General features: G+C 43.9%; 1 protein-coding gene across 1 annotated transcript in view; it reads right to left on the reverse strand.

Moving 5' to 3' along the window:
• Nucleotides 1-9,662, reverse strand: part of LOC124605793 (protein Skeletor, isoforms B/C) — a 686,779-nt gene extending 677,117 nt beyond the window's left edge. The window contains exon 1 of the mRNA XM_047137685.1: nucleotides 9,466-9,662. Coding sequence (XP_046993641.1) covers nucleotides 9,466-9,520 — 55 coding nt within the window. The 5' untranslated portion in view covers nucleotides 9,521-9,662. The remainder of the gene's footprint in view (nucleotides 1-9,465) is intronic.
• Between the last annotated feature and the right edge of the window lie 5,672 nt (nucleotides 9,663-15,334).

Genomic DNA, 15,334 nt, shown 5'->3' on the forward strand with positions numbered 1-15,334 from the left:
CGGCTTTTCGCAGATGATGCTGTATTATACAGAGAAGTTGCAGCATTAGAAAATTGTAGCGAAATGCAGGAAGATCTGCAGCGGATAGGCACTTGGTGCAGGGAGTAGCAACTGTCCCTTAACATAGACAAATGTAATGTATTGCAAATACATAGAAAGAAGGATCCTTTATTGTATGATTATATGATAGCGGAACAAACACTGGTAGCAGTTACTCCTGTAAAATATCTGGGAGTATGCGTGCGAAACGATTTGAAGTGGAATGATCATATAAAATTAATTGTTGGTAAGGCGGGTACCAGGTTGAGATTCATTGGTAGAGTGCTTAGAAAATGTAGTTCATCAACAAAGGAGGTGGCTTACAAAACACTCGTTCGACCTATACTTGAGTATTGCTCATCAGTGTGGGATCCGTACCAGATCGGCTTGACGGAGGAGATAGAGAAGATCCAAAGAAGAGCGGCGCGTTTCGTCACAGGGTTATTTGGTAACCGTGATAGCGTTACAGAGATGTTTAATAAACTCAAGTGGCAGACTCTGCAAGAGAGGCGCTCTGTATCGCGGTGTAGCTTGCTCGCCAGGTTTCGAGAGGGTGCGTTTCTGGATGAGGTATCGAATATATTGCTTCCCCCTACTTATACCTCCAGAGGAGATCACGAATGTAAAATTAGAGAGATTAGAGCGCGCACGGAGGCTTTCAGACAGTCGTTCTTCCCGCGAACCATATGCGACTGGAACAGGAAAGGGAGGTAATGAGAGTGGCACGTAAAGTGCCCTCCGCCACACACCGTTGGGTGGCTTGCGGAGTATAAATGTAGATGTAGATGAACTCCATAGCAGTGACCTCAGTAGTGATTAGACATCGTCAGAGAGCTGGATGAGGCGCTCCGCGGATCTCACGGGCTTCGAACGTGGTCAGGTGATTGGATGTCACTTGTGTCATACCTCTGTACGCGAGATTTCCACACTCCTAAACATCCCTAGGTCCACTGTTTCCGATGTGATAGTGAAGTGCAAACGTGAAGGGACACGTGCAGCACAGAAGCATACAGTCCGACCTCATCTGTTGACTGACAGAGACCGCCGACATTTGAAGACGGTCGTAATGTGTAATAGGCAGACATCTATCCAGACTATCGCACAGGAATTCCAGACTGCATCAGGATCCACTGAAGTACTATGACAGTTAGGCAGGAGGTGAGGAAACTTGGATTTAATGGTCGAGCGGCTGCTCATAAGCCACACATCACGTCGGTAAATGCCAAACGACGCCTTGCTTGGTGTAAGGCGCGTAAACAGTGGTCGACTGAACAGTGGAAAAACGTTCTGTGGAGTGACGAATCACGTTACACAATGTGGCGAACCGATGGCAGGGTGTGGGTACGGTGAATGCTCTGACAGAGCGTGTAGTGCAAACAGTAAAATTCGGAGGCGGTGGTGTTATGGTGTGGTCGTGTTGCGTGGCACTATCAAAGCACAGGCCTATATTTATGATTTAAGCACCTTCTTGCTTCCCACTGTTGAAGAGCAATTCGGGGATGGCGATTGCATCTTTCAACATGATCGAGCATCTGTTCATAATGCAAGGCCTGTGGCGGAGTGGTTACACGACAATAACGTCCCTGTAATGGACTGGCCTACACAGAGTCCTGACCTGAATCCTATAGAACACGTTTCGGATGTTTTGGAACGCCGACATCGTGACATGTCTCACCGACTGACATCAATACCTCTCCTCAGCGCAGCACTCCGTGAAGAATGGCCTGCCATTCCCCAAGAAACCTTCCTGCACCTGATTGAACGTATGCCTGCGAGAGTGGAAGCTGTCATCAAGGCTAAGGGTGGGCCAACGCCATAGTGAATTCCAGCATTAGCGATTAATGGCGTCACGAACTTGTAAGTCATTTTCAGCTACGTGTCCGGATACTTTTGATCACATAGTGTACATTAGCCAATCAAAAATATCCGGAAAGCTATTAGTGGCCGGCCGGCCGGAGTGGCCGAGCGGTTCTAGGTGCTACAGGCAGGTTCGAATCCTGCCTCGGGCATGGATGTGTGTGATGCCCTTAGGTTAGTTAGGTTTAAGTGGTCCTACGTTCTAGGGGACTGATGACCACAGCTGTTAAGACCCATAGTGCTCAGAGCCATTTGAACCATTATTAATGGACTTAAATATGGAGTGTGTCTACGCTTCGCGTTTATAACCACTTGAACTCTGCTGGGGACACTTTCAACAAGCTATGCGGATGACTGTGAAGAAATGGCAGCCGAATCTTGCTCAAGGGCCGAAACCAGGAAAGGTAGCGATGGAGGCCGTGGTCTGGAGCGAAGTCGACTTTCTAGCTTTCTAGAGGTGTTCCACTGGTCTCAGATCGGGGCTCTCAGCATGTCACTTCATTTCAGGAATATTTTTGTGCAGGAAGCATTGTCTCACAGATTCTGCTTTGTGACAGCGTCCCTCAACATGCTGATGCTGCCACTGCTAGTGGTATTTGGTTTGTGGGGCGCTCAACTGTGTGGCTATCAGCACCTGTACAAATTCTCAATCTTTTCACAGTCCAGTCTCGCCACTTTCCCCGAATGATGATGAAATGATGAGGACAATACAAACGGCCAGTCCCTGGGCTCATCATATTGATGCAGTCATAATCTCCGAACTGTTCCTCTGCTGTACACAGCACACACTGCTGTAAAATGTCTTCATGAACTTACGCATACAGTATTATCTTAAGCGCGACATGGGGAAGACGCCCTAACGATGAAAAATACCTCCATACCGTTACACTGCCTCCTCCGCTCTTCACTATTGACAACACACATGATGGCACGTATCGTAACGTTGACTGCAGGAACTTGTGGCTTACGAGGAAGCTGTCGACCGTTATGCCCCATTCTTTCTAACTTTGTGCCCACAATCAGTGTGCTGGTTGGATTCCTCGTACCACTCTGGAACTCACTAACGATTCATTCCGCTAATTTTATGCGACTGTTCACAACCATTCTCCTGAATGCTCGACGGTCTCTGTCAAGAGGGCTGCCTGGTCTTGGTTTAGGTGTGGTTGTTCTTCCCTATTTCCACTTCACAATGACGTCACCAAAAGTCGACATGGGCAGCTTTGGAAGAGTCGAAATGTCTCTGGGAGATCTGTTAGTCAGGTGACACCGAATGACGAGTCACGTTCGAAGTCACTCAACGCTCATTATCCACCCATTATGCAGGAGTTTGCTTGTTTGCTTACAACACTCGTTTTATTCTTGCAGGTATGCCTCTCGAGACATTCAGTGGTCAATTCCACATTACAAAGGGGTGTCCGCATACTTTTGGTCAGCTAATCTGTTATAGCCTACAGCGTGTATTTTAGTATAGTATCTTGTAAGTACGAGGGATATTCGGAAAGTAGGGTCCTAAATGGCGCGAAATAGGAACCGCAGTGAAAATCTGATGAAGCTTCGCACAAATGTATTGGGCAGAGTCCCTAGAAGGCCTGTCGATTGCGGCACGTCGCTCTTTTCAGTCGTGAGCTGAAACTGATAACGTAAAGATGGCTAGAAACTAGTGTCTCCCCCCAAGTGTGAGGCCCTGGTGCAAGATTCCGCCTGTAGGTATGCAACCCACATAACATACCTGTCATGTGTTTCGTTCTGCACAATGCTCGGCCACACTCTACAGTGGCAATGAAGATGCTCCTGCAGCGTTTTCTTGGGAAATGTTTGATCACCCACAATACAGCCCATAATTGGCCTCCCCTCTCCCGCACCCCCCTGAGGTTCATCTCTGCTCACATGAACCGCTGGCTATGAAGACAACCTTTTGGCACAGACAACGAGCTGTAGGTCAGCATAGAGAATTGGCGGAAAGCACAGGCGGCTGCCTTGTAAGACGATGGTACTGGAAAGTTGGTACAATGCTACGACAGATGTCTCAGTGGGAACGACGCCTATGTAGATAACTAGCTGGAAATTGTAGCAAACTGGTCAAATAACACATCTCTGATTTTTTACAATGGTTTCCATTTTGCGACCGTCGGCCGCTGGTGGCCGAGCGGCTCTAGGCGCTTCAGTCTGGAACCGCGCGACCGCTACGGTCGCAGGTTCGAATCCTGCCTCGAGCATGCATGTGTGTGGTGTCCTTAGGTTGGTTAGGTTTAAGTAGTTCTAAGTTCTAGGGGACTGATGACCTGAGATGTTAAGTCCCATAGCGCTCAGAGCCATTTGAACCATTTGAACCATTTTGCGTCCGATCGCACCTTACTTCCCCAATAGCCCTCGTATTCATATTATCAGATGTTATAATGTACGAGTTCAGTGCGACACTGTGAAACAAGTAGCACTCAGTAATTAATCTGTTGCGAAATGAAACATAAGGCAGGAAACTGACTACATTTAGGAAAAGAAATACAGATGTAAACCACTGATACTTCTGATGGTGAAGATTCAGTGTCCCTTGATCGAAGAGGAAGTATATATGTCTGACGTTGATAACTGTTTTGTCTTTTACGCTTCATTCCTGCAACAAGTCTTCAATTTTAGAAATATCATCTATTCTTGTGAAGATTACAAGCCGGCTTCGTAAATGTATTTCTTTATACTCACCCTCTTAGGGAACTGCTGCGTTATCTTGTTAATGAGTCTCCCTAAATTCATGTTCTTCCAGCTTCACCTTAATGTGAATGAGCGAGATTCGGCATGAGATTTTACTGCGTTTAGGAGTGCGTATTTCATCAGCAGAATATCGATCGTCCCAAAACAAGTGTTCGACTATTAGCATCTTGAGTGCTACAACCTGTCGGTATTACAGATTAGTACATTCCGCGTCCGTCGCTTTCAGCTCTGACGTAATCTGAGCTGTCCTACTCTGAGGCGGCAGGAAGCGTTGTCCACTCATTACAAGGAGTAGTCACGCGCGCAGCGGCTGTGAAAGTCTTCCGTCGCCTGAACACTTCCCTGAACTCACTGCTGGCAGCTGCACCAGCTATCTCGTAACTTCCTTCTTTGCAGCTTTTCCTCTCTGTCTCTTATCCTACAAAAACGAAGGTAACGTCGAATGGCCGGCCGGTGTGGCCGTGTGGTTCTAGGCGCTTCAGTCTGGAACCGCGTGACCGCTACGGTCGCAGATTCGAATCCTGCCTCGGGCATGGATGTGTGTGATGTCCTTAGGTTAGTTAGGTTTAATTAGTTCTAAGTTCTAGGCGACTGATGACCTCAGAAGTTAAGTCGCAAAGTGATCAGAGCCATTTGAACCATTTTGTAACGTCGAATGTGTCCAAGGATGTACTATATAAGTAAACTGTTTAGGCAAGAGATGGTGGTCTTAGCCTAGTTTACTAAATAAAAACTTTTTAAAGTAAAAAACTTTTAATGCCTGGATCGCATTTTTCATATTAGAATTGTAATACGATAACTACTTTCTGTTGCTATGTAAAACTATGTTCAGAGCGTTCAAAATGTAAAAAGTTGGTGAACACGCACTGGAAACCATCATTAACTATAGTCATGAAGTGACATGCATTCGTAAATACAAAAACAATGACAGAGCGTAGTTTAAAGAACACCACCGTGAGCAAGCCAGGTTTAGACCGTAATGCCGCAGGATAACGGTAATAATGAAAGAGAACGGCCAGTTGCATGAGTAAAAGTTACATCAAAGGCTTTTGAAGCAAGTTTTACTCGTGCAGCTGACCATGTAACAAGTACCTTATGCAGCGAGACGCGTATTTTTGTTGCATGGATGACACTCTTAACTATTGTATTAACAGAGATACTGATGCAGGTATTGCTTTAAACAGTGGAACGATATACTTTTCTACATGCGTTCGAGGCTTCTGAGAAGACAAGTATAGTGATATAACCTTTGTTAATGGCGGTGTTGAAACTTTTCTCTAAAAAGCAGGTCAGTCGGAATTCTGATTTGTGGTTTAAACACAGCCAAGTGTGGGTCCACCATAGTAGCAGACTTCTAAACTGTTGCTGTGTTTCGGCAAAAAAGTGTTAACTTAAGCGTAAGTGTATAAACACATTTGAAATAGTTTTCTTAAGCCCCTTCTTGTACGCTATAAGCTAAACGACAGTTACACTGTCAACAATCGCAACTGATTTTGTGTCTATGTCATATAAAATACGTCTAAGAGGAAATACGTTTTGTTTATGTATTAGCCCTGCCCCGTGCTGCCTATAACGACGGAGCCTGACACAAGAGAGAGCTATATTCCGAATTCCCTGCCTTTCAACTTAATAATCACATACAACTCCAACATTAACGAGCGTCATACCGCTGTACTCTTTTCAAAAACTTTCCAAAAATGTTAAAAAAAGGACAGTGTTCTTTAATAACTCAGTTCCCACGAAAATTAAGATTATTATCTACACAACAAAATTATGTGCTCCTCTTCCTCCTATTAGGCGGAGGAAACCCCGTCTCGTTGTCTCGAATCGCACACGAAATAAAACTGCTGAGGTGATTCACTCTGAATATTTGGAGTGAGCAACAGTAGCCTTTTTTACAGAAGCAGCAGGAAACAACAGCTCCTGATCCTAATTCATAATATTTTCAGTTCCACGAACCCTTCCCACTTTTCCATTTTCTGTAGTCATCATATAAGGCTGTCGCTGGATTTTTACTCTATCTGCAGCTGACCCACCTGTGCAAGTTGAGCAATACATCTAAATTCTGTAATTTACTAAAATTACATCGGCTTTTCATAGTGAAACCTCTAAAATGTTAAGCTGAGGACAGGCTTTGCACGAGGGAGCAACATGTACTAGAAGTTACGGTTCCGAGAATCAGTATATTGCTACTTCTGTACTGGATTGCTGAATAGTTGATACGTTTGATGGATACGTGCCCAGTTGTTATAAGAGTATTTGCTCCATGTACACGGCTTGTACAACCGCTGCTGTATTTCAACTTGCAACTGAATACAAAAAGTGGAGTGACTACGTTACTTACCTCCACTGTAGCCAGTCTCTGCCTTGTCACCTGTCACGCAATTTGAATCCGTAGCATCATATGTAACGCATGTAGGTATGCTTTCTTATTGCGCCACAAAGTGGGACAGAATCCTACAACAGTAATGTCGCTTAAAAGCTGTACCTATGACGTGACATGCATCGATTACTCATTATTTACGTCCATGTTTACAGATCCCTGAATTCCTTGTTCATACAACTGTTCTCTCCCCATATATTGTATTGTATGTATGTAGATGCTTGATAACGGTGTAGCGCCGAAGTTACAATGGAGACTTCTACACTAAGCTCCCAATTATCAGGTTGCGGTTTATCCTCGCATAGTTCGGCGATTTTTGAAAGAATTAGAATCGAAACCTGAAGTAGTCTGTTATAATTACAAGTAGTATTTTGGTGTTTAGAGTACACTATCACGCATGCGACACACATTTTACCATCGAAATCACAAAAATACCTGAAATATTTTCCCGTTTGTCCCGTTCCATTGTTTTCCGAATGCGTGGACTCAATCGTTGTTTTATGTTCCCTGCCGATGTCGTGTCTATATTTCTGGTTTAGCCCTTTCCCTAGAACTAGAGGTCGATAACTTTCAACTCATTTAAAGCCGATTGAAAAGAAAACTGTTAAGGTACCCTCGAGAATTCTTGCTCTGATACAACAGTAGCTTCCTCGTGGAATAAACTTGCAGCACACTCCTCCGAAAGTGGCTTTGAATGTTATAAGACAGACGAATGCGATACTGTTAATCGTCTGATCCATCTTATCAAACAAATTTCTGGTTGCGGAGACGTGAATGACAAAAACATCCGCCAGTGGTTAAACAGCGATGCCAGTGGATTAAGATTTGAGCAGCCAAGTGACAAGGATGTAGTGAACGAACTGTTTGGCAGAGGCTGAGATCGAAGACGAGCCGATCGAGGAAACAGAAATCACGCATTCGGAGGCACTGAAATGCGTCGGCCTGTTATTAGAGTGTGCGAGACAATATATGTACATTTCATTACAGCGAAGTTTTGAGTCTCCAGAATATGAGAGCCTTAGCTACGAAAAAAAAAAAACGAAAAGAAAACCAGAAAAAAAATCAGTTGGATGATTATTTCCGTAAAGTAACCTGAAAGAAAGCTATGCAAAGTCCAGAGTGTTTTTGGTTCCAACTTGTGAAGATGCTATCGGTTTCCTGCGAATAACACGCAAATGAATCTATGGGCATTCGAATGTGTTATGTAGCATGTTCCGTTGTTGTCTAATGCCCTCGTTCTCTTCTTCACTCTGAAGACTTGTTTGATGAATCCTGTTCTACTACAACCTGTACAAGCCTGTTCATCTCTTCCTGCCCTCCATTAGCAAACTGACGACTCTTTGATGCCTCAGGATATATTTTCTACTGATTCCTTCTTTTAGTCATGTTGTGCTATAAATTTGTTTTCTCCCCAACTCGATTCAGTAGTTTATCATTAGTCCTTCGAAGTATCCATCTAATTTTCAGCATTCTTCTACAGCCCAACATTTCAAAACTTCGTTTCTTGTCTCAACTGTCAATCATTCGTGTTTCACTACACTCCAAACAAATACACTCAGAAAATTCTTCCTAGTGCAAGAATTTTTATTCGATCTTAACAATTTATTTTTTGGGACACTATCTTCGTTCCATTGCCAGTCTGCATTATATATCCTCTCTACTTTTACCATCGTCGCATAGTCTTCAGACCAAATAGCAGAACTCGTTCTCAACTTTTAGTGCCTCCTTTACTAATCTAATTCCTTCAACATTTTCTGATTTCATTCGACTGCATTCCATTACCCCTGTTTTGCTTTTGTTTTAGTTCATTTTATTAACCGTTTTCAAGAAATTATGCATTTTGTTTAACTGATCCTCCAACTCCTTTGCCGTCTATGACAAAATTACTATGTCAACGCGGAACCTCAAATGTTCTTATATCTTCTCGCTTTCTAAAGTTCTTCTTAGTTTCACTTGCTGCTTGCTCATTCTAGAAGCTGAAAATATCAGCGATAAGCTACAATCGTTTCAGCCTTCTTTCTCAGCTACTGGTTCCCTCTCATGCCATTGTAGTGTAGTAATTGCAGTAAGGTTTCAGTGCTTGCTGTAAATAACACTTCGCTCTCCATATTTAATCCTTATTACCCTCAAAATTTCGTATAGTTTGTTCAAATCAATATCGGCAAAGGATTTCTCTAGATCTAGAAAGGGTTTTAAATGTAGTCAGCAGCATATTTAAAATAAAGTATTTATAATTCGTAGTGTCCATGTTTTCCGATTATCCTGCAGTCTCGGGTCCGCATTTACCCGAGTAATCGGGAGTTTACCAAACATCCGTAAGACGAAAAAGGACAGCCTTTAGGCTCTGCAACCCGCATAACATCAATGTATTGCGTGACATCTGCACACTAAGGGGCTCTAGTAGGTTTATTTCACAAGCGGTTCTCGGCTCGCCCACACCAAGTAGCCAGACACCCAAGATGCTCGCAGAGCGTACTCACCGTAGGGTAATGTGAGCGCCAAGATGGCGGCGGCGAAAGCAAGCGGCCGCTCCATGGCGGGCGGGCCGGCGGTTCGGTGCGTGTGTGTTTGTGAGAGAGAGTGTGTGGTTGTGGGTGCTTGTGCGCGGGCGCTAGCAGCGGCGGTGGCGGTGCCGGCGGCGGTGGTCGCGCTGCATGTGTGTCGTCGCGCACTGGAGCCCGCGGGCCGACTGAGGCGGTGGCAGCGCCGGGCCGGCGCCGCGGCGGCCCGGGCGCCGTGACGTCACGGGGGGGCGTGCCGGGGGCGGGGCCAGTCGGCGCGTGCGCACCGCGGCCGCCGGCGTCGCATCGAGCGGCGCAGGTGGACGACGTCGGAGGCCGTGGCCACCGCCGGAGGCCGGAAGCCGTCTGCGCAGTCGGACCGAGCGGCGACCGGTCGCGGAGACCGTCAAGTCTGCAACATATATGTCGAATACCATGTCTTACAACAGCCAGCAGCACGGAATCGGTGTCCACAGGGCTCTGTTTTAGGACCAATATTTTGAGAGATTGTCCTAGAGTCCCAGTACGTAAAACAACTGCGGCACCACAAGCAACGGTCTCTGTGGGTATTACAGTCTCCCTGCTGTCCATGGGCAGCATCTCTAACTAGCAACAAAATGTCATGCGTTCCAGGATCATTCCCAGTCATTACTCAAATTTTGATTAAAAATCATCAGCAATGGCAGCCGAAGACCTCCGGTATTATGATCAGCTCTCTTCAGCCAACGGCCTTGCCAAAAACGGCAGAGGGACGAACAGAGTTCCACTGCACCCTTGTGTCCTTCAGATGAGGAACTGCCCCTAAACGGCGGAAGACTCAGAAACGATAAACAGCATAAAGATGCGGAAGGCAATGCAAACTTCTGCACTGTTGTTGTTGTGGTCTTCAGTCCTGAGACTGGTTTGATGCAGCTCTCCATGCTACTCTATCCTGTGCAAGCTTCTTCATCTCCCACCACCTACCGCAACCTACATCCTTCTGAATCTGCTTAGTGTATTCATCTCTTGGTCTCCCTCTACGATTTTTACTCTCCACGCTGCCCTCCAATACTAAATTGGTGATCCCTTGATGCCTCGGAATATGCCACACCAACTAGTCAAGTTGTGCCACAAATTTCTCTTCTCTCCAATTCTGTTCAATACCTCCTCATTAGTTATGTGATCTACCCACCTAATCTTCAGCATTCTTCTGTAGCACCACATTCCTAAAGCTTCTATTTTCTTCGTGTCCAAACTATTTATCGTCCATTTTTCATTTCCATACATGTCTACACTCCATACAAATGCTTTCAGAAACGACTTCCTGACACTTAAATCTATACTCGATGTTAACAAATTTCTCTTCTTCACAAACGCTTTCCTTGCCATTGCCAAGTCTACATTTTATATCCTCTCTACTTCGACCATCATCAGTAATTTTGCTCCCCAGATAGCAAAACTCCTTTACTACTTTACGTGTCTCATTTCCCAATCTAATTCCCTCAGCGTCACCCGACTTTATTCGGCTACATTCCATTATCCTCGTTTTGCTTTTGTTGATGTTCATCTTACATACTCCTTTCAAGACACTATCCATTCCGTTCCACTTCTCTTCCAAGTCCGTTGCTGTCTCAGAGAATTACAATGTCATCGGCGAACCTCAAAGTTTTAATTTCTTCTCCTTGGATTTTAATACCTACTCCGATTTTTTCTTTTGTGTCCTTTACTGGTTGCTCAATATACAGATCGAATAACATCGGGGAGAGGCTACAACTCTGTCTCACTCCCTTCCCAACAACTGTTATGATGATGTTTCCATTGGCAAAGTGTTCCTGATTAGTCCACCATTAAGAAAGAGACTGCAAGAGGGAGCTAATTATGAGAACAGACTAAATAACCAACGAAAGGGTAATATTTTTCAAGTTGGAAAGTGGAATATCACAAGTTTGAAAGCCGCAGAGAAGCTAGAATATCGAAAAAGGAAAATACAAAGGCTCAGTCTAGACATAGTAGGGGTTAGTGAATTTAAACGCAAAGAAGATAAATATTTCTGGTCGGACGAATAGAGTGTATTATCAACAGCGGCAGAAAATGATGGAACAGGAGTAGGGTTCGTTATAAATAGGAAAGTAAGGCAGAATGTGAGTTACTGTGAACAGTTGAATGATAGGATTATTATAATGATAATCGACTGCAAATCTATGCCAGCAACAGTAACTCTGGTATACATGCCGACATCAAAAACAGAAGATGAAGGTTTACAGAAATCATTTGAAGATACTCAGTGGTTAATTCCATACATAAACATTGAGGATTGCAAAGTGATAGTTGGAGGAGGAAGTAATTACATACTGATTGTAAAATGAATCTGTGAGCAGGTACAAACGCCGATCACAATTCAGTAATCATGAAGAGCAGACTAAAGTTTAAGAGAATTTTCCGAAAGAATCAGTATGGAAATAAGTGTGGTACTGAAGTGCTTAGGAATGATAAGATGCATTTGAAGTTCTCTAAGGATGTAGATATTGTGATAACGAATTTCACACTCCATAGTTCAGTTGCAGAGGACAGATCTAAAAAGGGCAGTTATAGAAGTTGGACAGTCAAACATAGGTACAACTGCGAAGAAACCTTGATTGACACAAGAAGTACTTCAATTGGTCGACGAAAGCAAGAAGTATAAAAATGTTCAGAGAAATGCTAGATTACAACAATATCAGGAAACGTAGGACTGAAATCGATAGGAAGTACAGGGCAAACAAGCCAAAATGGCTGCGTGAAAAATGTGAAAAATTCGAAAACAAATTGTTGAGAGGGAGACTGTTTCAGAATACAGAAATGTCAAAATAACCATCGAGTAATTGCGTCAGTATTAAGGATTCAACGGAATTCCAGTGTTAAACGCAGAGAAGAGAGCGGATGGCTGGAAAGAATACACTGAAGGCGTGTACGGGGGCAGGGGGCTGCCTGATAACGAGACAGAAGAAGAAATGGGTGTCGATAGGGAAGACATATAGGATGCAGTATCAGAGTTTACCAGACTTCTGGGAAACATGCTCTCAAGTAGGGGAAAAGAGAACGTCCTTGCGGAGTTCCTAAAGTAATTGACCGAGCGAGGTGGCGCAGTGGTTAGCACACTAGACTCGCATTCGGGAGGACGACGGTTCAATCCCGCGTCCGGCCATCCTGATTTAGGTTTGGTTTTCCGTGATTTCCCTAAATCGCTCCAGGCAAATGCCGGGATGGTTCCCTTGAAAGGGCACGGCCGACTTCCTTCCTCGTCCTTCCCTAATCCGATGAGACCGATGACCTCGCTGTTTGGTCTCTTCCCCCAAACAACCCCCAACCCAACCCTAAAATAATTGAGGCAAGTAGCAGCTATACGACTACTCAAATTTGTATGTAGAGGACACTGAGGTAAGACCGCGTAGTGGGCTGAAACCAGGTACTGTTTTTATGATGTTCCTATTTATGCCCTCTGTTGGCGAGATACAGAATTACACGCCACAAGAAGCAAGTGCAATCATTTTGGCTTCTTGTTGCTGTTCAGATCACAGCATCTGTGAAGGTAGGTTTGTTTTACGGTATCAACTGACCAATGGTAGGTTTGTTTTACGGTATCAACTGACCAATGTTGTTTTGTTTTCAATCTGCGGTTATTTCTTACTTTTTACATTTATAAAAACTCTACTTAGTCAGGAATATTAGATAATTAGCAGGCATTTATACAGTACCAGATTATAAGGGTCTGGTTCAACAGTAGTGTGTTTTTGTTTTGTTTCTACAATCTCTACCCTCGGGGTAGGACCGAGTGAGGGGAAGACAAGGCAGTGTCAAATATGCCGAGCAGTTAACAGAAGAAGACAGACAGATAATCATTGAACCAAGATAGCACGGAAGGAGTAACAGATGAAGTGTTGTTGGATAAACGGATGACTTAAAAGCTGCAAGAACCTTCGATGTTCGACAAAGTATCCACTCAACAGAAATATTTTTTCAGGCCCCTTGTTTGCCCTTTCAACGGCCACAAATAGATCTGGTTTACCAGAGGTAACTACAATTCCAGAAGAGAGTCTGTTTCTAGAAGGAATCCTGTGACAGAAAGAAACCCATCCCCACAGGCGAATCTCACTCCGCAAGAGGATCCAACTGCAACAAAAAATCCTGCACCGCAAACAAAGAAAAAACTTGAAACTCCAGCTAAACCTCGGGCTCGTTTACGAATGAGTCCTGAAACTCTAAAAGTTTAGAACCACAAGTTCTTGGGAGTGACACCTTGATTATGTCGTCGGTGTTTTCTACATCACGCAAAAATATTATGCCACCATCTCGATTTGCAAAAAGGAAAAAAGAGGTAAAATAAGAAGAGGAAAATGTGATTTTAACATCCTCATCATATCAAACAGAATTGGAATGTCACTTATGAAATATTCTGATGAAATAAACTAACTTTAGTTTTCTGTAAATTCTTAAGCATTTTGTGAGACACTCTTGTTGTTTTACCTTCTTTTACAACTTAGTGCCCGATTCTGAATCTAATTTAAAAAAGGCATATCTCTGAAACCAGTAAAGACAGGGATTTTTTTGTGTGATGGTGCTCCCCGCATCCCCATCCTTCCATATATTTTCCGCAAAAAGCTCACCAAAAATATCTTTCCCCCTCTTTTTCAGGTTTAGTCATTGTCTAGTATCTTCCCATCTCCCAATTGTAGCAACAGTCAATGCACTCGTATGAGGCTTCATTTCATCCAGCAGTAACCAGCTCAGCTCTGTGTTAGATGTTTCACATCATTGTTAACACAGGGTTGGTCATGGTACTGTAGGATATTCACAAAACTCACACTTGTGTGCGAACTGCTACTTCTGTTCCATAAGGTCGCCCCTAATGCTGTAATTCCTGTCTTTAACCAGACTGTTCCCTCGTCCCCCCACTGCCGTCACCTGGACCTCTTTATAAAAATCCTTGCACAAAACCCCTATATCCTCTGTCATTTGCCTAAGGCTAGCACACGGCTTCACAATACTTGTGACGTCATACACTGTTCCTAATTTGTCCTGTACTGTCTGGCCTACAACCTCGTCATAGCTGCTATCTAGGAGCAAGACTCTTTCCTTCCTACTCTCCTTTGCCGCTGAGCTATACCTGCTTTCTTTGCTGGAAGTCCGTACGTTTCCTGTGACCTACAGACAGGATAAGCTCTTCTCCTCCTACTTCATGTAACACATAATACTTATTAGACACTAAAACGCGTCCCAGCAGGAATGATCAATATTCAGGAATATGACGGGAACGATCATTCGAAGCAAAAGAGTCTCGTAAACATGGGATCAAAATACATACTTTAAGAGCTGTGAGCACTTCTTCATCTTCGATACTGTGAAATACATCTCTTCTGATCTGCTTTCTACATTATTGGAGGAGTTAGTATGGACCAAAACAAGAAAAAAATTGTGCAGTACACGTGATTTTTAAAATTCATACCAAGAGCTATGAGCTCCCCTTAAGTAGAAGAGACTTGGCCCACAGTAGCGTAGATGAACAAGTGCTAGTAGCTCTTAAGATACGTACGTCAGAGCCCATGTTATCAGACTTTTTTATTTCCGTCTACACTATCACCTCTCAAAACATAGAAAAAGCAAAGAGCTTACAGTAGAACAGGTTTGTTTCACAGTATCGAAGATGAAGAAGCGTTCATAGTTCTTAAGGTATGCTTTTAACAGCCTATGTTTACTAGACTTTTTTTTTCCTTCGAATGATGTTTCCTGTCATATCCCTCAATAGTGACCATTCCTCCTGGGAGAGCGTTTATAATCTCAAATTAAGCTCAAGAAGCTGAAGTGCTGCTCCCCTTGCGCCCATCTCTTATTA

This window comes from Schistocerca americana, chromosome 3 (genome assembly GCF_021461395.2).
Source record: "Schistocerca americana isolate TAMUIC-IGC-003095 chromosome 3, iqSchAmer2.1, whole genome shotgun sequence".
Lineage (NCBI taxonomy): Eukaryota > Metazoa > Arthropoda > Insecta > Orthoptera > Acrididae > Schistocerca > Schistocerca americana.